Genomic DNA, 24,724 nt, shown 5'->3' on the forward strand with positions numbered 1-24,724 from the left:
GCGTTACAGGGAAGACATCCTCCTCCCTCATGTGGCACCCTTCCTGCAGGCTCATCCTGACATGACCCTCCAGCATGACAATGCCACCAGCCATACTGCTCGTTCTGTGCGTGATTTCCTGCAAGACAGGAATGTCAGTGTTCTGCCATGGCCAGCGAAGAGCCCGGATCTCAATCCCATTGAGCACGTCTGAGACCTGTTGGATCGGAGAGTGAGGGCTAGGGCCATTCCCCCCAGAAATGTGAGGGAACTTGCAGGTGCCTTGGTGGAAGAGTGGGGTAACATCTCACAGCAAGAACTGGCAAATCTGGTACAGTTCATGAGGATGAGATGCACTACAGTACTTAATGCAGCTGGTGGCCACACAAGATACTGACTGTTACTTTGATTTTGACCCCCCCTTTGTTCAGGGACACATTATTCCATTTCTGTTAGTCACATGTCTGTGGAACTTCAGTTTGTCTCAGTTGTTGAATCATGTTATGTTCATACAAATATTTACATATGTTAAGTTTGCTGAAAATAAACGCAGTTGACAGTGAGGTTTCTTTTTTGCTGGGTTTATATTATTCGTAGCCATCTATTTACCACCCCAGACTGATGCTGGCACTAAGACCTCACTCAACCAACTGTATAAGGCCATAAACAAACAAGAAAATGTTAATCCAGAAGCGGTGCTCCTAGTGGCCGGGGACTTTAATGCAGGCAAACTTAAATAATTTTTACCAGCATGTCACATGTGCAACCAGAAGGAAAAAAACTCTAGACCACCTTAACTCCACACACAAAGCTCTCCCCCACCCTCCGTTTGGCAAATCTGACCATAATTCTTTCCTCCTGATTCCTGCTTACAAGCAAAAACGAAAGCAGGAAGTAATAGTGACTCGCTCAATACGGAAGTGGTTAGATGCTGAGGATGCTACTCTACAGGACTGTTTTGCTAGCACAGACTGGAATGTGTTCCGGGATTCATCCAATGGCATTGAGGAGTATACCACTTCAGTCATCGGCTTCATCAATATGTCCATCGACGACGTTGTCCCCAAAGTGATCGTACATACATATCCCAACCAGAAGCCATGGATTACAGGCAACAACAGCATCAAGCTAAAGGCTAGTGCTGCTCCTTTCAAGGAGGGGGAAACTAATCCAGACGCTAATAAGAAATCCCGCTATGCCCTCAGACGAACCATCAAACAAGCAAAGCTTCAATACAGGATTAAGATTGAATCCTACTACACCGGCTCTATTACGGACTACAAAGGGAAACCCAGACGTGAGCTGCCCAGTGACGTGAGCCTACCAGATGAGCTAAATGCCTTTTGCTCGCTTCGAGGCAAGCAACACTGAAGTATGTACAATAGCACCAGCTTTTCTAGATGACTGTGTGATAATGCTCTCGGTAGCCGATGTGAGCGAAACCTTTAAACAGGTCAACATTCACAAAGCCGCAGGGCCAGACGAATTACCAGGACGTGTACTCAAAGCATGCGTGGACCAACTGGCAAGTGTCTTCACTGACATTTTCAACCTCTCCCTGACCGAGTCTGTAATGTTTCAAGCAAACCACAATAGTCCCTGTGCCCAAGGAAGCCAAGGTAACCTGCCTAAATTGTTACCACCCCGTAGCACTCAAGTCGGTATCCATGAAGTGCTTTGAAAGGCTGGTTATGGCTCACATCAACAGCATCCTCCCAGATACCCTGACCCACTCCAATTCGCATACCGTCTGTAACGGCTGATTTCCTCCTCTTCTGAAGAGGAGGTGTAGCAGGGATCGGACCAAAACGCAGAGTGGTAAGTGTCCATGTTTTAATATAATAAACTGAAACACGACACAAAACAAAATAACAAAGAGAATCTAACCGAAAACAGTCCCGTGTGGCACAAACACTGACACAGGAAACAAACACCCACAAACCAACAGTGAAAACAGGCTACCTAAATATGGTTCCCAATCAGAGACAATGCAAAACACCTGCCTCTGATTGAGAACCATATCAGGCCAAATGACAAACCTAAACATAGAAAAAACATAACATAGACTGCCCACCCCAACTCACGCCCTGACCAACTAAATAAAGACAAAACAAAGGAAAATAAAGGTCAGAACGTGACACCGCCCCAATACATACACAGATGACGCAATCTCAATCGCACTCCATACTGCCCTTTACCACCAGAACAAAAGGAACACCTATGTGAGAATGCTGTTCAGTGACTACAACTCTCGTTCAACACCATAGTGCCCACGAAGCTCATCACTAAGCTAAGGACCCTGGGACTAAACACCTCCCTTTGCAACTGAATCCTGCAATTCCCTACAGGGCACCCCCAGGATGTAAGGGTAGGCAACAACACATCTGACGCACTGATCCTCAGCACTGGGGCCCCTCAGGGGTGTGTACTTAGTCCCCTCATGTACTCCCTGTTCACCCACGACTGGCCAAACACGACTCCAACACCATCATTAAGTTTGCTGACGACACAACAGTGGTAGGCCTGATCACTGGCAACAATGAGACATCCTATAGGGAGGAGGTCAGAGAACTGGCAGTGTGGTGCCAGGACAACAACCTCTCCCTCAATGTGAGCAAGACAAAGGAGCTGATCGTGGACTACAGGAAAAGGCGGGCCGAACAGGCCCCCATTAACATCGACAGGGTTGTAGTGGAGCGGGTCGAGAGTTTCAAGTTCCTTGTTGCCCACATCACCAACAAACTATCATGGTCCAAACACACCAAGACAATTGAGAAGAGGACACGGCAAAACAAATTCCCCCTCAGGAGACTGAAAAGATTAGGCATGGGTCACCAGATCTACAGCTGCACTATCGAGAACATCCTGATCGGTTGCATCACCGCCTGGTATGGCAACTGCTCAGCATCTGGCCGCAAGGCACTACAGAGGGTAGTGTGTACGGCCCAGTACATCACCGGGGCCAAGCTTCCTGCCATCCAGGACCTATATAATAGGCAATGTCAGAGGAAAGCCCATAAAATTGTCAGAGACTCCAGTCACCCTAGTCATAGACTGTTTTCTCTGCTACCACACGGCAGGCGGTACCGGAGCGCCAAGTCTAGGATCAAAAGGCTCCTTAACAGCTTCTACGCCCAAGCCAAGACTGCTGAACAATTAATCAAATAGCCACCTGACTATTTACATTGACCCGCTCCCCCATTTGTTTTGTACACTGCTGCTACTCGCTGTTTATTATCTATGCATAGTCACTTCACCCCTACCTACATGTACAAATTACCTCAACTAACCTGTACCTCCGCACACTGACTCGGTACTGGTACCTCCTGTATATAGCCTCGTTATTGTTATGTTATTGTGTTACATTTTTTACTTTTGTTTATTTGGTAAATATTTTCTTAACGCTGAACTGCACTGTTGGTTAAGGGCTTGTAAGTAAGCATTTCAAGGTAAGGTCTACAGTTGTTGTATTCATCGCATGTGACAAATGAAGTTTGATTTGATATGTATTGCGATTCTCACAATTCTATACGTATTGCGATTGGATGCGGTTATTTTATTGCAATTCAATGTTTCAAACATATTGCTGACAATATGTCTGCTGCAGTGGGACGAGAGAGCTATGAGAAAACGAGTTTTGATCTGTCATCAAAATACAAGTGCCGAAAACAAATTGGAGGTCCAGCCAACAAGGACAAAAACATAATATTGTCAAAACGATGAAATAAAACATACCATCAAAAATAATAATCTGACATGTAACTGTATAGATTTTTCCCCCATCACTACTATAAACCCTGTTGCAACAAATTAAAAAAGTTGAGATAAGACAAAGTTGCAATATAGTGGAAAACTGACATTTCCCTTCTTTTTTCCTTCTCTCTCCCTTCCTATCTCTCTGTCGCCTCCCTTCCAGTCTCTGTCTCTGTCCCTTCCTGTCGCTCTCTTCCTCCCTCCCCTCCACTCCTCTCTCTCTCTCTCTCTCTCTCTCTCCATCCCCCCTCTCTCTCTCACTCTCTATTTCCTTCTGTTATGAGCAGCAGAATGAAATGTGGGATAATCCACGAGGTAACGACAGCAAAACTACCACGGTCTGATTTGGCATTTGATACAGAGCGCAGCTCACTCAAATTGGAAGCCACACCATTTCTGACAGAGGAGAAATATCAGTGAACCACACCCATGCACCCACCTTCCAACCGCCAAATGCGCCAAAACCTCTCAGCAGCGCTGCTCATCAATGTTATCTTTTCCCCTAAAATACCAGAGGTGATATCAATTATAGAAAAACGCGAGGCTGTCTTCACCGCCACATTAGCTCGGAAGTCACTCTTTTTGGATTCGTAACACATCCGAAAGTGTTTTCTGACAGGCTCAATGTCTCTGAGAAACTACGGCTCGGCCGCGTTTTGGACGTGAGGTATTTTATGGTTGAGATCCTCTTATTTCCTACTGCATCATTTTCAAATGCCATTTCATCGCCGTCGGAGCGCACGGGGGCGGCTCTGGACTAGCTGGCTTGGACAAGGGCTAAGCAGCCAGGAAGGCGAAGGGAGATTCTAGCGGATTTGAAAGTCTATGAAATTGGTTCATTCATGTAGAGAACAATTTCAAAGAGTTTGTTTATGGCCTGTTAAAAGAAATCATACAGCTTGGAAGGAAAACAATTTGCACCCCCTTTCACATTAGCGTTAGCAAATGGAAAGTTACTGTTCCATCCTCCATTCTTGTCAATGGTAAATTCTAAAAAAATATATATAAAATTATACAAGAGATGTCTTTGCAGTTTGTGACATACAGTTCACATACTGGGGGTATAAATATCCTTAGAAAGTTTGGCAACATAATCTGCTACTATTAGACAATTTCTATATGTGGCGCAATTCATGATGTATGCATTAATTAAGGCTTCATTAATACATTTACTGAAAATATAGGCTGTTACTAGGAGCCATGAGCTATTCTAGCTTTTTATAACAAGTCAAAGGTTTCTCACTATGTGACAATGACAGTGGAGGAGAAGTCAGAGGGGGTGCTTACTTGTCCCTAAGGTCCATCCATACAAGGGAATGTATACCGCCCTATGGGAGAAGCTGACACCAATGTCCTCTGGTACATGGACGGCCCTGTCACCATAGTGACACATACAGTACTGTGAAGTACAACTGCGGTCGTTGACACAATGCCTACATCCCAAATGGCACCCTATTCCCTACATAGTGCACTACTATGGGCCCTGGTTAAAAATTAGTGCACTATGTAGGGAATAGGGTGCTATTTGGGATGCATGTGTTACCAGATCATCATGCCTCAACAATACAAGCGATTAGCGGTTGGTAAGTTCAAAGGAGTGGCCATGGAAAACCTATTGAGTAATTTTGGCATATTGTGTGACGAGGACAGGTACGTTAAATGGCTTATCTTGGCAGTTCACAGCTACGTGGTTTCGCTGGTCCTCTATGGCTCAGGTTATAGGAGCGTGGCTCTAGCAACGCCAGGGCCGTAGGTTCGATTCCCGCTGGGTCACATATACATCAAATGTAAGCACTCACTGTAAGTCCTTCTGGAGAGAAGAGCTAAATGATAGTACACCTACTCGTCCCATGTCTTTGGCCCTTGTAATCCGCACTGCATTGAGGTTGACAGTGTGATAAGACTTTAAATTCTTTAAGGAGAGAAATGACCATGCAGCAATGTTGAAATGGGATGTCTGGGTGAGAAACCGAATCAACTGTGCACCACAAGACTGTGTTATCCCGCTGAGCTAAAGCCTAGGCATTAGCTCTGAGCGCTAATTAAAGTCTCAGGCAAGGTTACTTGTCACGTGAACATGGTTCAGGGAACCAGCCCTTACACCTTCAGTGTTAGGTGAATACTAGGATTCCAGGGTAAATTTATCCACAGACAGAAGGGTTGGAACCGGTTCAGGAAACAGAACTACATTTTCTACGACCAGAATCTGAACCGAGAACGAAAGTGAATCTATACTGTTCCAGAACAGAGCCGTTATTTTAAAAGGATGGGAACCGGTTAATAACGTTCTGGTGAACATATTCTCAGAAATGTATTCTGGTGTCTGCCTGCTAGCTGGTGTCTGCCTGCCCCTCTCCCTTCCGAAGCATAGGCTACTGTAGCCTACTGACGTTACCAGCGTGATTCAGAAATACGGGAGAGAGATTTGTATTAGCGAAGAATGGATGAACTTTTTCAATGCTAATTAAGGATACTATAGTCATCACGTTTCAAATTGGATTTATTAACTACAAAAAGGTGAGATGTGTTTTATTTTAATTCTGGTGCCTCTCTGCACCAGTGGAGTGAAGTACATAAGTACAAATACTTTTACTTTTACAACACTACATTCTTTTTTTTAAATTGTGTACTTTTTAATGCATACATTTTACCTGACACCCAAAAGTACTTGTTACATTTTGAATGCTTAGCAGGACAGAAAAAGGGTTCAATTCACACACTTATCAAGAGAACATCCCTGGTCATCCCTACTGGCTATCCGTAAATAAATAAAAAACTAGAAAATGTTGCTATCTGGTTTGCTTAATATAAGGAATGTGAAACGATTTATACTTTTACTTTTGATACTTAGGTATATTAAAAAACCAAATACTTTTCGACTTTTACTCAAGTAGTATTTTACTGGGTGACTTTCACTTTTACTTGAGTCATTTTCTATTAAGGTATATTAGCTGTGTTAGCTAGCTAGCAAGCTAGCTCTGGTCCAACATTAATCCAACCTTTGGAAGTTCAAAGACATTCAAAGTTCCTTCATGGAAGCCACACCTCCATAGGTATAATTCTGTGGGCCTAATTCAGATCATGCATGTCATAACAAGATCACCAGCGCTTCAAGCCAAGCCTCCTCCTCCACAGTCTCATGCTCTCTCCCCACCCACAAAATGTCAACCGCATCTCACGCCCTGCATTTGTCTGTCCAATGCATGTAAACAATAGCGTGCCTGCTCCATAGCAATATACATTTCAAAGGTTTAAATATGAGGCTGTCTCCAATTTCAGAGGTTTAAAAGGAACAGAAATGAACGATATTAACCATTTACTTTTTGGGGGTTCGAACCGGTTCAGAACTTTATGTAGCTGGACGTAAGAGAGGAACGGAACCAAAATAATATTATTTTCAGAACGGAAAATAATTTTAGTTCCAACCTCTGCTGAAAACCCAGATACAGTAATTGATCCTAGCACAAGAAGAAAAAACAATCGTTTAATTGTTTTAATCACATGGAATGAGTCAACGCATCTCGCCTTGGGGTGAAACTGGCTTTCTTTCTATCCTGCTGAGCACAAAAACCCATTTGATAAAAGTTTGTCCCTGTAATTACACTTTGAGCATCGTGATACTTTATAATTTCCAACAAAACTGTTGCCCAAAATAAAAAGAGGAACATTAGATAAAATTTTTGCTTTTGTTTTTTTCTTCATATTTTGGCTTATATTCCTCTCTTGCTCTTTTTCTCCGGCACACAAAGACAACAGTGATGTTTCATCACCTCGTGTCGTCCTTTGCTGGTTTCTGCTTATATATATGTCATGCTGTTTTCCTTCCTTCCGTCCCTCTCTCACTCTGTTTCTCTGCCCTTCTTTCTCTCTCTTTTTCTACCTCTGCTCTTCTTCATCCTCTCTCTCTCTCCCTTTCCTTCTCTCTCTACCTCACTCTCTCCATCTTTCTACCTCTCTCCCCTTCTCTGTCTTACTTCTGTGAGTTCTGATTGTAATAAGTGTAACTGGCCATAGTGAGGATACAGGGTGACCCTGCCAATCTAATAATCACAAGGAAACGTCGGGCAGCATTTAGATAAAGCTTGAAGGGGACAAAGTGTTACAGCGGATATTAAAGAAGAACATTCAAGTGCCTATATGTCTATCGTCAAGTGCCTATGTGTCTATCATCCACTCTGGGTTTGTCCCAAAATGGCACCCCATACTCTATATAGTCCCTATGGGCGCTGGTCAAAAGAAGTTCACTAGAGAATAGGGTGCCATTTGGAACGTACACAGTGAATCAGTTAATCACTCTGAATGCTGGGGTGAGTGGAGAGTCTCTTGTTTACGTTCATCTATGACACAGTTGAAGTCGGAAATGTACATACACTTAGGTTGGAGTCATTAAAACTCGTTTTTCAACCACTCCACAAATTTCTTGTTAACAAACTATAGTTTTGTCAAGTCGGTTATGACATTTACTTTGTGCATGACACAAGTCATTTTTCAAACAATTGTTTACAGACAGATTATTTCAATTATAATTCACTGTACCACAATTCCAGTGGGTCAGAAGTTTACATACACTAAGTTGACTGTGCCTTTAAACAGCTTCGAAAATTCCAGAAAATTACGTCATGGCTTTAGAAGCTTCTGATAGGCTAATTGACATAATTTGAATCATTTGGAGGTGTACCTGTGGATGTATTTTAAGGCCTACCTTAAAACCCAGTGCCTCTTTGCTTGTCATCATGGGAAAATCAAAAGAAATCAAGACCAAGGCTAAGACCTCTGAAAAAAATTGTAGACCTCCACAAGTCTGGTTCATCCTTGGGAGCAATTTCCAAATGCCTGAAGGTACCACGTTCATCTGTACAAACAATAGTACGCAAGTACAAACACCATGGGACCACGCAGCCGTCATACCGCTCAGGAAGGAAACGCAGACTGTCTCCTAGAGATGAATGTACTTTGGTGCGAAAAGTGAAAATCAATCCCAGAACAACAGCAACGGACCATGTGATGATGCTGGAGGAAACAGGTACAAAAGTATTTATATCCACAGTAAAACGAGTCCCATATCGACATAACCTGAAAGGCCGCTCAGCAAGGAAGAAGCTACTGCTCCAAAACCGCTATAAAAAAGCCAGACTACGGTTTGCAACTGCACATGGGGGACAAAGATTGTACTTTTCGGAGAAATGTCCTCTGGTCTGATGAAACTGTTAGGAACTGTTTGGCCATAAGTGGATCACGCCCAAGCTCTTTTGGGGAAACAGACAGGCGCACAGGGGGGGAGAGCTTGCCAGTAACGCCTTGATCACACATACAGTGTCATTGCATTTTGACACACCAGAAGAACGCTGCATTTGCCTTGCAGCATTGCGTGTCAGAGGCAGCTGCAGTGTGTTCAGTGTGGTGCATGCGTTGAATTTATCAAACGTATGTATCAAATCATATAAATGGCTTGACATAAATGGTAGCAGAACACTCTCATTCAAATGCACACGTGCACATACACGGGCACACACACACAGGTAAATAGTGCCATACATGCACTCAAACATATTCAGTTGGCCTTGCTGTTATGATTGTTGTTGTCCTTGATGTCTTTGTTGGTTTTTGCATCGTTCTTTTCTGGTTTTCCTTTCTCTTTTTTCTCTTTTGTTAATTTCGGGGAGGGTCTCTGATGGTTGAGAGGCAGCTCTTGGGGAACTGTGGGTGGGATCTTGGGAGGGCTGGCGGTTGGGAGCTTGGGCTGGTGGCTGATGGATCGCTGGTTCAGGTCTCCGTTTTTTGACCTTGTGGGAGATCTGTTAACGTGCCCTTGAGCATGGCGTCGACCCTGGTTGCTTCTGTGTGTCGCTCTGGATGGGATTCTGTTAGATGACTAATGTGATGTAATTGTTGAGCGGCTTCACTGCAAGTATATTGTATGTTTTCTTAATTTTTTTAAGAACCTGATTGTTGAATTTTCATGTTGATGCTGCATACCATTTTGCGCAATGGCGCTGTAAGTGTAATTGAGGCGTAACACGGAACCCAATCCGGCTGCGCCATCGTGCGCTATCGTGCGCTATCGTGCATAAATGTATTTTGTCCCCCTACACCAAACGCGATCACGACACGTAGGTTAAAATATCAAAACAAACTCTGAACCAATTATATTAATTTGGGGACAGGTCGAAAAGCATTAAACATTTATGGCAATTTAGCTAGGTAGCTTGCACTTGCTAGTTAATTTGTCCTATTTAGCTAGCTTGCTGTTGCTAGCTAATTTGTCCTGGGATATAAACATTAGGTTGTTATTTTCCCTGAAATGCACAAGGTCCTCTACTCCGCCAATTAATCCACACATAAAATGGTCAACCGAATCGTTTCTAGTCATCTCTCCTCCTTCCAGACCTTTTCTTCTCTTGACTTTATATTGCGATTGGCAACTTTCATAAATTAGGAGCATTACCCCTACTGACCTCGTTCGTCTTCAGTCACCCACGTGGGTATAACCAATAAGGAGATGGCACGTGGGTACCTGCTTCTACAAACCAATGAGGAGATGGGAGAGGCAGGACTGGCAGCGCGATCTGCGTCAGAAATAAAACTGATTTCTATTTTAGCCCTCGTTGGGCGCGCGCGAGCAGTGTGGGTGCAATAATTGAATAACATAGATTTCTAAATGCAACGCGAGCGTGTGGTCAGCCTATAAGTGTGGGTGTGTGTGTGCATGTTCAAAACATCTCTTATACTCTAACCCAGCATATACTACTGTATGCATATGTTGTGCACGGTTCCCCACGGACGAGCATTAGGTTTCCCACAGACGAGCATTAGGAAGGAAGGAAGGAAGGAAGGAAGGAAGGAAGGAAGGAAGGAAGGAAGGAAGGAAGGAAGGAAGGAAGGAAGGAAGGAAGGAAGGAAGGAAGGAAGGATAAAAAAGAGGAAGGAAGCGGTGGGGGATAAAAAAGAGGAAGGAAGAGGTGGGGGATAAAAAGGGGAAGGAAGAGGTGGGGGATAAAAAAGGGGAAGGAAGAGGTGGGGGATAAAAAAGGGGAAGGAAGAGGCGGGGGATAAAAAAGGGGAAGGAAGAGGCGGGGGATAAAAAAGGGGAAGGAAGAGGCGGGGGATAAAAAAGGGGAAGGAAGAGGCGGGGGATAAAAAAGGGGAAGGAAGAGGCGGGGGATAAAAAAGAGGAAGGAAGAGGCGGGGGATAAAAAAGAGGAAGGAAGAGGCGGGGGATAAAGAAGGAGGAAGGAAGAGGTGGGGGATAAAAAAAGAGGAAGGAAGAGGTGGGGGATAGAAAAAGAGGAAGGAAGAGGTGGGGGATAAAAAAAGAGGAAGGAAGAGGTGGGGGATAAAAAAAGAGGAAGGAAGAGGTGGGGGATAAAAAAAGAGGAAGGAAGAGGTGGGGGATAAAAAAAGAGGAAGGAAGAGGTGGGGGATAAAAAAACAGGAAGGAAGAGGTGGGGGATAAAGAAGGAGAAGGAAGAGGTGTGGGATAAAGAAGGGGAAGGAAGAGGTGGGGGATAAAAAAAAGAGGAAGGAAGCGGTGGGGGATAAAAAAGAGGAAGGAAGAGGTGGGGGATAAAAAAGAGGAAGGAAGAGGTGGGGGATAAAAAAAGAGGAAGGAAGAGGTGGGGGATAAAGAAGGAGAAGGAAGAGGTGGGGGATAAAAAAGAGGAAGGAAGAGGTGGGGGATAAAGAAGGGGAAGGAAGAGGTGGGGGATAAAGAAGGGGAAGGAAGAGGTGGGGGATAAAAAAAGAGGAAGGAAGAGGTGGGGGATAAAAAAAGAGGAAGGAAGAGGTGGGGGATAAAAAAGAGGAAGGAAGAGGTGGGGGATAAAGAACGGGAAGGAAGAGGTGGGGGATAAAAAGGAGGAAGGAAGAGGTGGGGGATAAAGAAGGGGAAGGAAGAGGTGGGGGATAAAAAAGGGGAAGGAAGAGGTGGGGGATAAAAAAGGGGAAGGAAGAGGTGGGGGATAAAGAAGGGGAAGGAAGAGGTGGGGGATAAAAAAGAAGGAAGAGGTGGGGGATAAAAAAAAGAGTACGGAAGAGGTGGGGGATAAAAAAAAGAGGAAGGAAGAGGTGGGGGATAAAAAAGAGGAAGGAAGAGGTGGGGGATAAAGAAAAGGAAGGGAGGAAGGAAGGAAGGAAGGAAGGGGGGATAAAAAAGAGGAAGGAAGAGATGGGGGATAAAAAAGAGGAAGGAAGAGGTGGGGGATAAGGAAGGAAGGAAGGAAGGAAGGAAGGAAGGAAGGAAGGAAGGAAGGAAGGAAGGAAGGAAGGAAGGAAGGAAGGATAAAAAAAGAGGAAGGAAGAAGTGTGGGATAAAAAAGAGGAAGGAAGAGGTGGGGGATAAAGAAAAGGAAGGAAGGAAGGAAGGGGGGATAAAAAAGAGGAAGGAAGAGGTGGGGGATAAAGAAGGGGAAGGAAAAGGTGGGGGATAAAAAAGGGGAAGGAAGAGGTGGGGGATAAAGAAGGGGAAGGAAGAGGTGGGGGATAAAAAAGAGGAAGGAAGAGGTGGGGGATAAAAAAGAGGAAGGAAGAGGTGGGGGATAAAAAAGAGGAAGGAAGAGGTGGGGGATAAAAAAGAGGAAGGAAGAGGTGGGGGATAAAGAAAAGGAAGGAAGGAAGGAAGGAAGGAAGGAAGGAAGGAAGGAAGGAAGGAAGGAAGGAAGGAAGGAAGGAAGGAAGGAAGGAGGGTTAAAAAAGAGGAAGGAAGAGGTGGGGGATAAAGAAGAGGAAGGAAGAGGTGGGGGATAAAAAAGAGGAAGGAAGAGGTGGGGGATGAAGGAAGGAAGGAAGGAAGGAAGGAAGGAAGGAAGGAAGGAAGGAAGGAAGGAAGGAAGGAAGGAAGGAAGGAAGGAAGGATAAAAAAGAGGAAGGAAGAAGTGTGGGATAAAAAAGAGGAAGGAAGAGGTGGGGGATAAAGAAAAGGAAGGAAGGAAGGAAGGAAGGAAGGAAGGAAGGAAGGAAGGAAGGAAGGAAGGAAGGAAGGAAGGAAGGAAGGAAGGGGGATAAAAAAGAGGAAGGAAGAGGTGGGGGATAAAGAAGAGGAAGGAAGAGGTGGGGGATAAAAAAGAGGAAGGAAGAGGTGGGGGATAAAGAAAAGGAAGGAAGGAAGGAAGGAAGGAAGGAAGGAAGGAAGGAAGGAAGGAAGGAAGGAAAGAAGGAAGGAAGGAAGGAAGGAAGGAAGGAAGGAAGGAAGGATAAAAAAGAGGAAAGAAGAAGTGTGGGATAAAAAAGAGGAAGGAAGCGGTGGGGGATAAAGAAAAGAAAAGGAAGGAAGGAAGGAAGGAAGGAAGGAAGGAAGGAAGGAAGGAAGGAAGGATAAAAAGAAGAAGGAAGAGGGGGGATAAAGAAGAGGTGGGGATAAAGAAGGGGAAGGAAGAGGTGGGGGATAAAGAAGGGGAAGGAAGAGGTGGGGGATAAAAAAGAGGAAGGAAGGAAGGAAGGAAGGAAGGAAGGAAGGAAGGAAGGAAGGAAGGAAGGAAGGAAGGAAGGAAGGGGTGGGGGATAAAGAAGGGGCTGTTAAATTATGCTGAACAAACAAGAAATAGACGTTGAATTGACATCTGTGCCGTGGGAATGGAATAGGCAAAAAAAGAGGGACCCAGAAAATTGCTCTATTTTCATCTTCAACTAACAAATTCAACAGATTAAATGTCTCTGTTTCCCTCCCTTTCTATTAGTCTCTCTCTACCTCTCTTTCCCCCCACTCCGCCCATCCCCATGGGAGTTAGCACGACAGAGGATAACAGCAGACTTATAACCAAACCACACAACACAATCCAATCCTTTCATTAGGTTTGCTCACTGCTCCAGGGTGGCTTGATAGACACATGCACCTGACGGCACTCCAATAGAATTTACATTGGCCAATTACCAGATCACCAGCAAGGACCACAGTGTCACAGAGAATAGTCCTGCTGGCGTAACTCATAAAAGGGATAAACACACACAGCTGTTCTTGTCCATTCATGTTCTGTACTACGTCATGTTTCATGGTTTGTGTGGACCCCAGGAAGAGTAGCTGTTGCTTTCGCAACAGCTAATGGGAATCCTAGTAAAATACAAAATACACACACACACACTGGCAAGCCTACTTGAAGAGGTATTGACAACTTCCACTTTTATTTTTTGCCCTAGTTGACTGGTGGTAATGTGAAGACTGATTTACGGCCGATGTTAAGTGGGTTATGATGAGAACTAAGGAGAACGATCCCAACACATTATTCATTTATGCAGCTCGGACACACACACACAGCGAAGCCACCAAAACAGACACACACACACACACACACACACACACACACACACACACACACACACACACACACACACACACACACACACACACACACACACAGGGAAGCCACCAACACACATATACACAGCGAAGGCACCCCAATGTCATGCAACCCTACGGCCACTCTCACCTGAGTCACCTGAGTTTACCCACCATCCTCCTTGGTCCTGACAACGTGCCCTATCCCCCTGCCACTGCTTGACTCCTAGTGTGGTCAGCCCCCCGCGGCAATGGACGTCAACAGGAGCATGCAGCTTTTTTGGCCAATGTTCACATGTAAGAGTTGACAAAGATGTTGATCGCAATGTGACTTACCGGGTTATTGTTTTGATGCATTGAGGTGTTGTTTTAAACATGTTCTTATCCTGAAAGAATGGTACCAATTCCCTTGATAGGAAAGTTGTGCTTTGTGTAGTGTAGCGAGGCAATCTCTTTGGTAAAAGACTGGTTCTTGGCTGATGGTTTTGTAGAAACTCTGACAGACATAATGTAAAGTTTGAGCATATCAGCCAAGGTTAGACATATCCAACTTAGACAGTTATGCAACCAAAGAAGACAGGGACTGTGTCTACAGAGAGAATGCGAAAGCAGGTTACTGGTATTTACCTTGCAAGATTGAGTGATCTCTCATGTATACAATACAGTCTATACGACCACCGTGTCTACAATGTCTCTGTAGAAATGTGAACAGGGGTTTCAAGGACATAGTTAATGATAGCTTCTCCACTGCAGCCAGAGGAGAAAGTGAGCAAGCACAGTGATTGAGTAACAATATGTCAAATGTAGCAGCGTTCACAGGGGTGGGGGATTTGAAACATATCAGCCAGCCGCTGTTCAATTTCACATAGAGTAGCAGTGGACACCTGGCGCGTGACACTCTACCCACGTTCAAATCACCTATAGCTGCACTGATCCAACAGAAAAAGACAACAGAAAAAGCGAAGTCAAATTGGGATCCCGGAAGGTCTTAAAGAAACCCCAGTCGCACTTTCCGAGGTGAAAACTCTGGAAACGACTGATAAGGCCAGCCCACTGGATGGGGAAGAAGGACACAGACATCTCATCCCACTTCACGGATGCCGACTTATCACCGTTTCAAAGAGGGGAACTGTTGCTGCTTTGTTTGAGCGCTTTTGGGATTTATATTAGAGGTCGACCGATTAATCGGCATGGCCGATTAATTAGGGCCGATTTTCAAGTTTTCATAACAATCGGTAATCGGCATTTTTGGATGCCGATTATGGCCGATTACATTGCACTCAACGATGAGACTGCGTGGCAGGCTGACCACCTGTTACGCGAGTGCAGCAAGGAGCCAAGGTAAGTTGCTAGCTAGCATTAAACGTATCTTATAAAATACAATCAATCTTAACATAATCACTTGTTAACTACACATGGTTGATGATATTACTAGCTTAGCTAGCTTGTCCTGCGTTGCAAATAATCAATGCAGTGATTCATCATCGAATCACAGCCTACTTCGCCAAACGGGTGATTTAACAAGCGCATTCATGAAAAGAGCACTGTCGTTGCACCAATGTACCTAACCATAAACATCAATGCCTTTTTTTAAATCAATACACAAGTATATTTTTTTAAACCTCTATATTTAGTTCAAAGAAATTCATGGTAGCAGGCAATATTAACTAAGGAAATTGTGTCACTTCTCTTGCGTTCTGTGCAAGCAGAGTCAGGGTATATGCAGCAGTTTGGGCCGCCTGGCTCGTTACGAACTGTGTGAAGACCATTTCCTCCTAACAAAGACCGTAATTAATTTGCCAGAATTGTACATAATCATGACATAACATTGAAGGTTGTGCAATGTACGGTAACAGCAATTTTTGTCTACACACCAAGGGCCTTTAATATGTACTGAGTGCTATGGTCAGGCAGTATCCAGATGTTCATACCTCATACCGTTCCTGTACCATACCGGGGTAAACCTTTTCTTTGGGGGGGGGGGGCGCACAAAGCTAATTTAGGCAGCAGGGATGTTGATCCAGGAGTAACCACGAAACTTGATCTTGCAAGCTAGCCACTTATCTAGCAACCAAATGCATAGTTGAAGCCCCGAGCTGGAGATCATTTATTTGGCCCATCCCTTTTTTTTACGGTATTGAAAATCATACCGTTGGTATTTCAAAATACCCCGGTATAGGGTATATACGGTATAGTGCCCAAGCCTATTGAGTGTGTCTCTCGAAAACAGGTGGTGTTGACGTCTTTATGGAACAGCATGACAGCTCACTTTGATATTGTTTTGACTGCGTAGAAGAAGTTGACTACTGCAACTGGATTTAACAAACCGACCCGGTGGCAAAATGTACTCATTCCAAACCTTGTGAAGTAGATACAATACACTACATTCTGGTAATACTTTGTTTGCCACATTGCAATCAGCAAAATGAACATTGGACCTCACAAGACAGGTTCAAAATGGGACTCTTCTTTTGTCTGGTGCACTCCAATGACAGATATTGAGCAGCAGATTGTCAGAGAGGTGGACAAAAAGCTTTGTTCACAATACCCATGTATTTTCCTGTCACTCAAACATGCTAGGCTGTCCATTGACCATCCAGACGATTAGTAAATACCAGACCTGTGTCAAATATGAATAAATGAATGAATTTGTATGTCTGATGTTATGACTATATTATGTTTCTCTTTTTGTTGTGGAATCTCTTTGAACGCAGTGCAATTTCTGTATATAATAGACATGTCTGTGAAAACACACAATAAAATACTATCCAATCTAATCGAAATATTTGAATACTTTAGAGTTGCCGTTGGTTAGGTGTGTCTAGTACAATGGAATAGTCCCAAAAGTACAAACCTCAATCTTGTTTGATCCAGAGTTTAATTGGGATATAAAATGGTTTCCCTCTAGATGAAAATCAAACAAGACGCTGGGGGGAATCACTGGAATCATTTAAATATATCAATTTCCCTCCAAAATGAGGATTTGTCTTTTGTTTTTCAAAGAGCTCTCTAATTTGACGCCACTGTGCTGTGTACCAATTTACGTTAAAGAGGTTTAACAACAAAGCCAGTGGGATATTTAGGGACCATAAACGCTTGTCGTAAATGGAGACATACGCAAAGCACTTAAAGCCATATTATATGCTTAGGAATCATGTATTACGCTTGGAGCTACAACAACACTCTGGAGGGGCAGTGGGATTTTGGATTCTATGATGATCCAAAATAACATTAATGAAATGAAAACAAACTTTGGGGACATCCGGTAGCAAATCTAATCATGCTTTGAGCTAAGGAACTTCATTGGGACTTGAAGTTTGAATCTGAAGTTCACCATAACATCATTGAAACTTGTAATGTGTATGCATGAAAAGACATGAATTTGATAGTACACAAATGGCTTGTAGACATTATATGGCTTTTACACCAAACTCTATAATCAGACTCTGTAAGATAGACATACAGTGCATTGGGAAAGTATTCAGACCTTTTGACTTTTTCCACATTTTGTTACGTTGCAGCCGTATTCTAAGATGAATGAAATTGTTTTTTTTCCTCGTCAATCTACACATACAGTACCAGTCAAACGTTTGGACAAATCAAATCAAAGTTTATTTGTCACGTGCGATCTTACAGTGAAATGCTTACTTAACAGGCTCTAACCAACAGTGCAAAAAAGGTATTAGGTGAACAATAGGTAAGTAAAGAAATAAAAACCACAGTAAAACAGACAGTGAAAAATAACAGTGGAGAGGCTATATACAGTAGCGAGGCTATAACAGTAGCGAGGCTATAACAGTAGCGAGGCTATATACAGTAGTGAGGCTATATACAGTAGCGAGGCTATAACAGTAGCGAGGCTATAACAGTACCGAGGCTACATACAGACACCGGTTAGTCGGGCTGATTGAGGTAGTATGTACATGTAGATATGGTTAAAGTGACTCTGCATATATGATAAATAGAGAGTAGCAGTAGCGTAAAAGAGGGGTTGGTGGGTGGCGGAACACAATGCAGATAGCCCGTTGGTCGGGACAATTGAGGTAGTATGTACATGAATGTATAGTTAAAGTGACTATGCATATGTGAAAAACAGAGAGTAGCAGCAGCGTAAAAGAGGGGTTGGAGGGGGGGGTAGCCATTTCAACCGGGTAGCCAGCCATAGTCCCAGTAGCCATTTGACTACCTGTTCAGGAGTCTTATGGCTTGGAGGTAAACACTGTTGAGAAGCAGAGAGAACAGTCTATGTCTGGGGTGGCTGGGGTCTTTGACAATTTTCAGGGCCTTCCTCTGACACCGCCCCTTTGTAGTGCCTTGCGGTCGGAGGCCGAGCAATTGACGTACCAGGCAGTGATGCAACCAGTCAGGATGCTCTCGATGTTGCAGCTGTAGAACCTTTTGAGGATCTGAGGACCCATGCCAAATATTTTTTGTTTCCTGAGGGGGAATAGGCTTTGTCGTGCCCTCTTCACGACTGTCTTGTTGTGTTTGGACCATTCTAGTTCGTTGGTGATGTGGACACCAAGAAACTTGAATCTCTCAACCTGCTCCACTACAGCCCCGTTGATGAGAATGGGGGCGTGCTCGGTCCTCCTTTTCCTGTAGTCCACAATCATCTCCTTAGTCTTGGTTGCGTTGAGGGAGAGGTACTTATTCTTGCACCACCCGGCCAGGTCTCTGACCTCCTTCCTATAGGCTGTCTCGTTGTTGTCGGTGATCAGGCCTACCACTGTTGTGTCGTCAGCAAACTTAATGATGGTGTTGGAGTCGTTTCTGGCCATGCAGTCGTAGGTGAACAGGGAGTACAGGAGGGGACTGAGCACGCACCCCTGAGGGGCCCCCGTGTTGAGGATCAGCGTGGCAGATGTGTTGCTACCTACCCTCACCACCTGGGGGCGGCCCGTCAGGAAGTCCAGGATCCAGTTGTAGAGGAAGGTGTTTAGTCCCAGGATCCTTAGCTTAATGATAAGCTTTGAGGGTACTATGGTGTTGAACACTGAGCTGTAGTCAATGCATAGCATTCTCACGTAGGTGCTCCTTTTGTCCAGGTGGGAAAGGGCAGTGTGGAGTGCAATAGAGATTGCATCATCTGTGGATCTGTTTGGGCGGTATGCAAATTGGAGTGGGTCTAGGGTTTCTGGGATAATGGTGTTGATGTGAGCCATTACCAGCCTTTCAAAGCACTTCCATGGCTACGGACATGAGGGTCGTTTTCCTGTTGGAAGGTGAACATCCAACCCAGTCTGAGGTCCTGAGCGCTCTGGAGCAGGTTTTCATCAAGGATCTCTCTGTACTTTGCTCCGTTCATCTTTCCCTCGATAATGACTAGTCTCCCAGTCCCTGCCGCTGAAAAACATCCCCAAAGCATGATGCTGCCACTACCATGCATCACCGTAGGGATGGTGCCAGGTTTCCTCCAGACGTGACGCTTGGCCAAAGAGTTCAATCTTCGTTTCATCAGACCAGAGAATCTTGTTTCTCATGGTCTGAGTCTCTTTAAGGGCCTTTTGGCAAACTCCAAGCTGGCTGTCATGTGCCTTTTACTGAGGACTGGCTTCCGTCTGGCCACTCTATCATAAAGGCCTGATTGGTGGAGTACTGCAGAGATGGTTATCCTTCTGGAAGGTTCCCCCATCTCCACAGAGAAAGTCTGGAGCTCTGTCAGAGTGACCATCGGGTTCTTGGTCACCTAACTGACCAAGAACCTTCTCCCCCGATTGTTCAGTTTGGCCAGCTCTAGGAAGAGTCTTGGTGGTTCCAAACCTTCCATTTAAGAATGATGGAGGCCACTGTGTTCTTGGGGACCTGCAATTCTGCAGAAATGTTTTGGTACCCTTCCCCAGATCTGTGCCTCAACACAATCCTGTCTCGGAGCTCTACGGACAATTCCTTCAAACTCATGGCTTGGATTTTGCTCTGACATGCAAGGTCAAATGTGTCCTTTATATAGACAGGTGTGTGCCTTTCCAAACCATGTCCAATCAATTGAATTTACCACAGGTGGACTCCAATGAAGTTGTAAACACATATTAAGGAAGATCAACGGAAACAGGATGTACCTGAGCTCAATTTCGAGTTTAATAGTAAAGTATCTGAATACTTATGTAAATAAGGTATTTGTCGCGACTTCCACCGAAGTTGGTCCCTCTCCTTGTTCGGGCGACGTTCGGCGGTCGACGTCACCGACCTTCTAGCCATCGCCGATCCACTTTTCATTTTCCATTGGTTTTGTCTTGTCTTCCATCACACCTGGTTCCAATTCCATTTATTACATGCTCTGTCTCCCCCCCCCCCCCCCCATGTCCTTGTCGGTAATTGTTTGTTGTAGTGCTTGTGCACTGTATGCTGGTATCTACCGGGTTTTGTTTGACCCATTTATTGAATTATTCTGTTGATGGTGGTTTATGGATATTAAACACAACCGTTGTAAGTCAGTTTCCGCTCTCCTGCGCCTGACTTCTCTGCCGCCAGTAGCATTGCATTACAGTATTTCTGTTTTTGATTTATTAAAGCATTTGCAAAAAATTATAAAAACCTATTTTCACTTTGTCATTATGGGTAATTGTGTGTAGATTAATGAGGAAATGTTGGTTTTCATCCATTTTAGAATTAGGCTGTAATGTAACAAAATGTTGAAAAAGTCAAGGGGTCTGAAAATATTCTGAATGCACTGTACATGTATGTCATGTCTTCATGTTCTCTGTTGCCAAGGTTTATTGTCTGTTAGAAACCTGAATGATCAATTGAATTGAATGACTTGCCCTCAATCATACACAACATGACTGTACAACACACTGTTGTTGTGCCTGGTGTACTACAAACACACACACAAGCGTGTGCGTGCATGTAGCGTGTATACAAAACTTTGGCACACAAACAACATTCTGCTTCTGAAAGGATGGAAAACAATAACAGATCGCTGGGTTGAGAGAGAGTGCTTCAGATCAGAGTTCAATGTGCAGTCACACACACACCCACTCTCCTGCGGCACAGCCATTCTGTTCGCTGGCAGAGGGACAGGCCACATGGGCAGATAGACCTAGAAAGTACAATAGAAAAGTTTCTGTGTCAATCAATATGGCCGCCATGAGGCATACGATTTGCCAATGCAGGGTTCTTTCCTTTTCTTCGGCTTGAATAGAAGGACAGGCACCATCTTTGGGAACTGGGCTGAGAAATTGCAAATGATGCTGAAAGGCATGAACCTAAGGATACAGGGAAACCGGGTGGCTGGCGTGCTTAAGGGATGTTAGTACTCGCCAAATGCTGTCGTGGAAACAGTATTAAGAGAGATACATAATTTTTTCACGTGGCTCATGTGAAAAAAGGCTGTGACATAGGTCCATTATTGATGACATCATACAAAGCCAATTATTGTTGTGTCGAAAGCTGACAAAAGACTGAATGGATATTCATGTCAATGTAAATGGTTTCATAGAAAGCAAATATTCTAACTAGGGTTCGCGGTATTTCATACCTTCATACCGTTCCTGTACCATACGGTATTGCCAGCAGTGCAGACAAGGGGCGCTATTTCTTTCCAAGCATAAAAATTTTATTAAATGAATATAAAAGCAAGACAGCAGGGATCTTGATCGAGGACGGGACTAATTGTCTCAGCTGTAACCAAGAAGCTTGATCTAGCAAGTTAGCCACTTAGCTAGCAGGTTAGCCACTTAGCTAGCAAGTTAGCAAACAAATGCCTAGCTGGAGCCCTGAGCTGGAGATAATTGATTTAGCACATCTTAGATACTTAACTTATAGTTAGTTTTAAGCAGTGCTACTTCAGCTACTCTGAACTGACAAAAACGGCCTCAATATCAATAGTCTAAAGTAGCTTCCTCGACTTGTCTCCTTTCCTTCATCTGCACTGATGTGAATGGGCTGGACTGAACAGGTGAAGCAGTTTAATAATTCGGGACTACAATTAGGACTTTCAGACCAGTGCAAATGAAGGACAAGAGACAAGGAGTGGGCGTCACTTTAGACTGTTGAGATGCAGCCATTATTGATGCAGAAGAAGGAGAGGGAGCGCGTCAGACTGTTGAGATGCACAGAGAGAACTCTGTGCACTTACATTTAAATGAATCGGCCGTCCCCTCCTCAAAGATCAAAGATGTGCTCCCTAACAGGGCAGTCACAGACTGGGCAGCATAAAATGTGATCAAACTTGTAAAAGCACATATCAAATAAAATAAATTCTCTGCACCTGACAGAATGTTCGATTCTATTTACTGTATAAACTATTAAAAGACTCAAATCCAGGACACAGCGATTGTGCAATTTTGTGTATGTTTATATTAAATGGAAGTGATTACAATGATAAATAAAGATGGAGAGGGGGGTGGGACGAGGAATTACAGGAAGTCTTAATAATAATGATATTCATCACATTAGGGGGGGAGGCTTAATATGACTGGCACAAATCCATTTTGCTTAAATCACCAAAAAATGCTCTGCGTTTGACATTAGGTCTAGGTTGTGACAAACAAACGCAACTAATAACATGAAACATCAAAGAAGAGAAAACTAATTTGGGTTGTAAAAAAATTGTCATTTAGCTAGATACACATTCCAGGAAACGATAAAACACTCAAATCTATCTACAATGTGGGTTCGTCTAGAATTCCAATCTGTCATTGAATGGCCAGAGCGGAACTGGAGCGCAAAGCATGTCATTTGGTATTTGGAGAACACACCAGTCTGAAATAATGTAGGACTAAATATATATTTTCTCAACAACTTAACTTCTATCTGGCGCACATTTTATCTGTAGCCTATCAAAACACAATGTAATTCGTTTTTATGATATGTATATCATTGCGTTTTCTCACACAATAATGTCATAGGTTCTTATCACAGGGTTACATCAGTACAGTACTTTGGAATATAATCACTTGAATATAATCATCCAAACATACGTTAAATAATCACGCCACAGTACAATACTATAATGAATTTAAAATATCCACACTACACAACATACAACATAATCCTACATACAGCATTATCCTACATTATAATATCAAACACATTATATAATATCTGGTGATAATAAGGTGGTCGAGACACAGCAGCCCCACTCCGATCCCAATTCATAAAACCGAAATGCGCACGTGACGCATGTTCCGTCACCTAATCCAAAATGTCCATTGAAAAATCAAACGGATAGTTCAAGATGTTCTCATTCAACTTCCCAGTTTAGTTACATGATTGATAGGATGTGAAACGCAATCCCCAACTAAGCATGCCGAGGCTGTGGCGCAAATGTTTCCTAAAATACACTGCTGTCCATCCTATAATTTCTCTTGAGTGGCTTCAGGCGGCGCTTGTCAATCAATCTCCGCGAGTCTATTTTTCATTCTTGGAAGAGCCTCATTCGTTGACACTTTCTAGTTATTATTTCATCTTTGCTCGCTCGGAGATTAAACAGAGAAGTATTTAGTTAGACATGGTTATTCGGTCTGGTCAGAGCAGCTTGCGCGTCCATAGACGGTTATGATACGAGAGCGATAATCTAATTTTCATGACATGCCTATTTAGGCATCATTGACTAGCCTATATAAAATGTACCGGTATACAACATACATTGTTTGGGGTATAAAATCAGGCTACCAACATTGACGCGGCATCCTCTATAACGCTCGGGTAGCTACCTCCAAATGCCACCGGGACATTACTTTCACCGTAGCTTTAAACCCAAGCTAAATTAATTGGGATATACCAATGCATTTTATTGATTTTCATCGATGTATGTAGTACGCCTATCACAAATTCTGAATCACAAATAAGCCTACTTTTCTTGTTCATTTCGAGATTTGCGCGCGAACAGTGTACACAGCTTTACCCAAACGCCGGTTTGTTGTTGTCATATTTCGGACTCAACTGTATCAGAACAACAATGTCGTGTGAAATACAACACTTTGAAACTTGTTTATATACACAATACAATACTTTGGCTACTCCGACCTCATGCACAATAGTATACATTACTCACCTGCATTCCTTAGCTTCTTGTTCCGGTAGACAGAGAATATCACCAAAAGGTTGCCCAAAATATCAACCACTATAGTGAATATCAGGAAGCACCCCAAAGTTGTTGTAACCCACGGGGGGCGATTCAACACTTCCTCGTACGGGTCCAGCGACGACCTGTTCAGATAAGACCCATTTATAATCATTGTATATTTTGTAACTTTTCCAATTAGCGAAATAAACGTGCCGCCCGTCCCATAAAATGTAGTCTACATTTTGGACACAGGGATGCCGTGGTATTCTCCCGTGGCTTTCCTCCTCTCCATATTGCCCGTTATAGCTCCCGTAGACAACCTTCTGTTTTACCCTTCTAGTCACAATGCTCGTGTGTCAGAGTCTACGCGTACATGGCTATATGTGTACCCATCACATTGTTGGTATGTGACATTGAGGCAACTTCAAACCTTCCCATGTTAACATTGTGTTATTACAGTGAGCCTGTCGTGGGTGGTGTCGGGTAAGTGGTAGCCTAATGCTGCCTCTCAGCGCCCGAAAGAGGGAAAAACAGTGGACTGCACGCGGCGGCACTCCTTTATTTCCCGGTGTGTTTTGAAGCCTGGCTGCGAGCTCTCCTCGCAATTATTGCTTTGCTTCCAGCGACTCGTCGTTCCTTTATTCATGCATTCGTTGATCCTTATTTTGAGGAATAGTTCATATTTTATCCATTCCCACATCGATTTATTCACACTT

The 24,724-nt window shown here is 43.7% G+C and overlaps 1 protein-coding gene across 1 annotated transcript in view; it reads right to left on the reverse strand.

Moving 5' to 3' along the window:
• Window positions 1-24,338, reverse strand: part of LOC139566865 (melatonin receptor type 1A-A) — a 52,125-nt gene extending 27,787 nt beyond the window's left edge. Inside the window, exon 1 of the mRNA XM_071388188.1 lies at window positions 23,997-24,338. Within this exon, the coding sequence (XP_071244289.1) occupies window positions 23,997-24,180 (184 nt within the window). The 5' untranslated portion in view covers window positions 24,181-24,338. The remainder of the gene's footprint in view (window positions 1-23,996) is intronic.
• Between the last annotated feature and the right edge of the window lie 386 nt (window positions 24,339-24,724).

The sequence above is a fragment of the Salvelinus alpinus genome, chromosome 39, assembly GCF_045679555.1.
Source record: "Salvelinus alpinus chromosome 39, SLU_Salpinus.1, whole genome shotgun sequence".
Taxonomy (NCBI): Eukaryota; Metazoa; Chordata; class Actinopteri; order Salmoniformes; family Salmonidae; genus Salvelinus; species Salvelinus alpinus.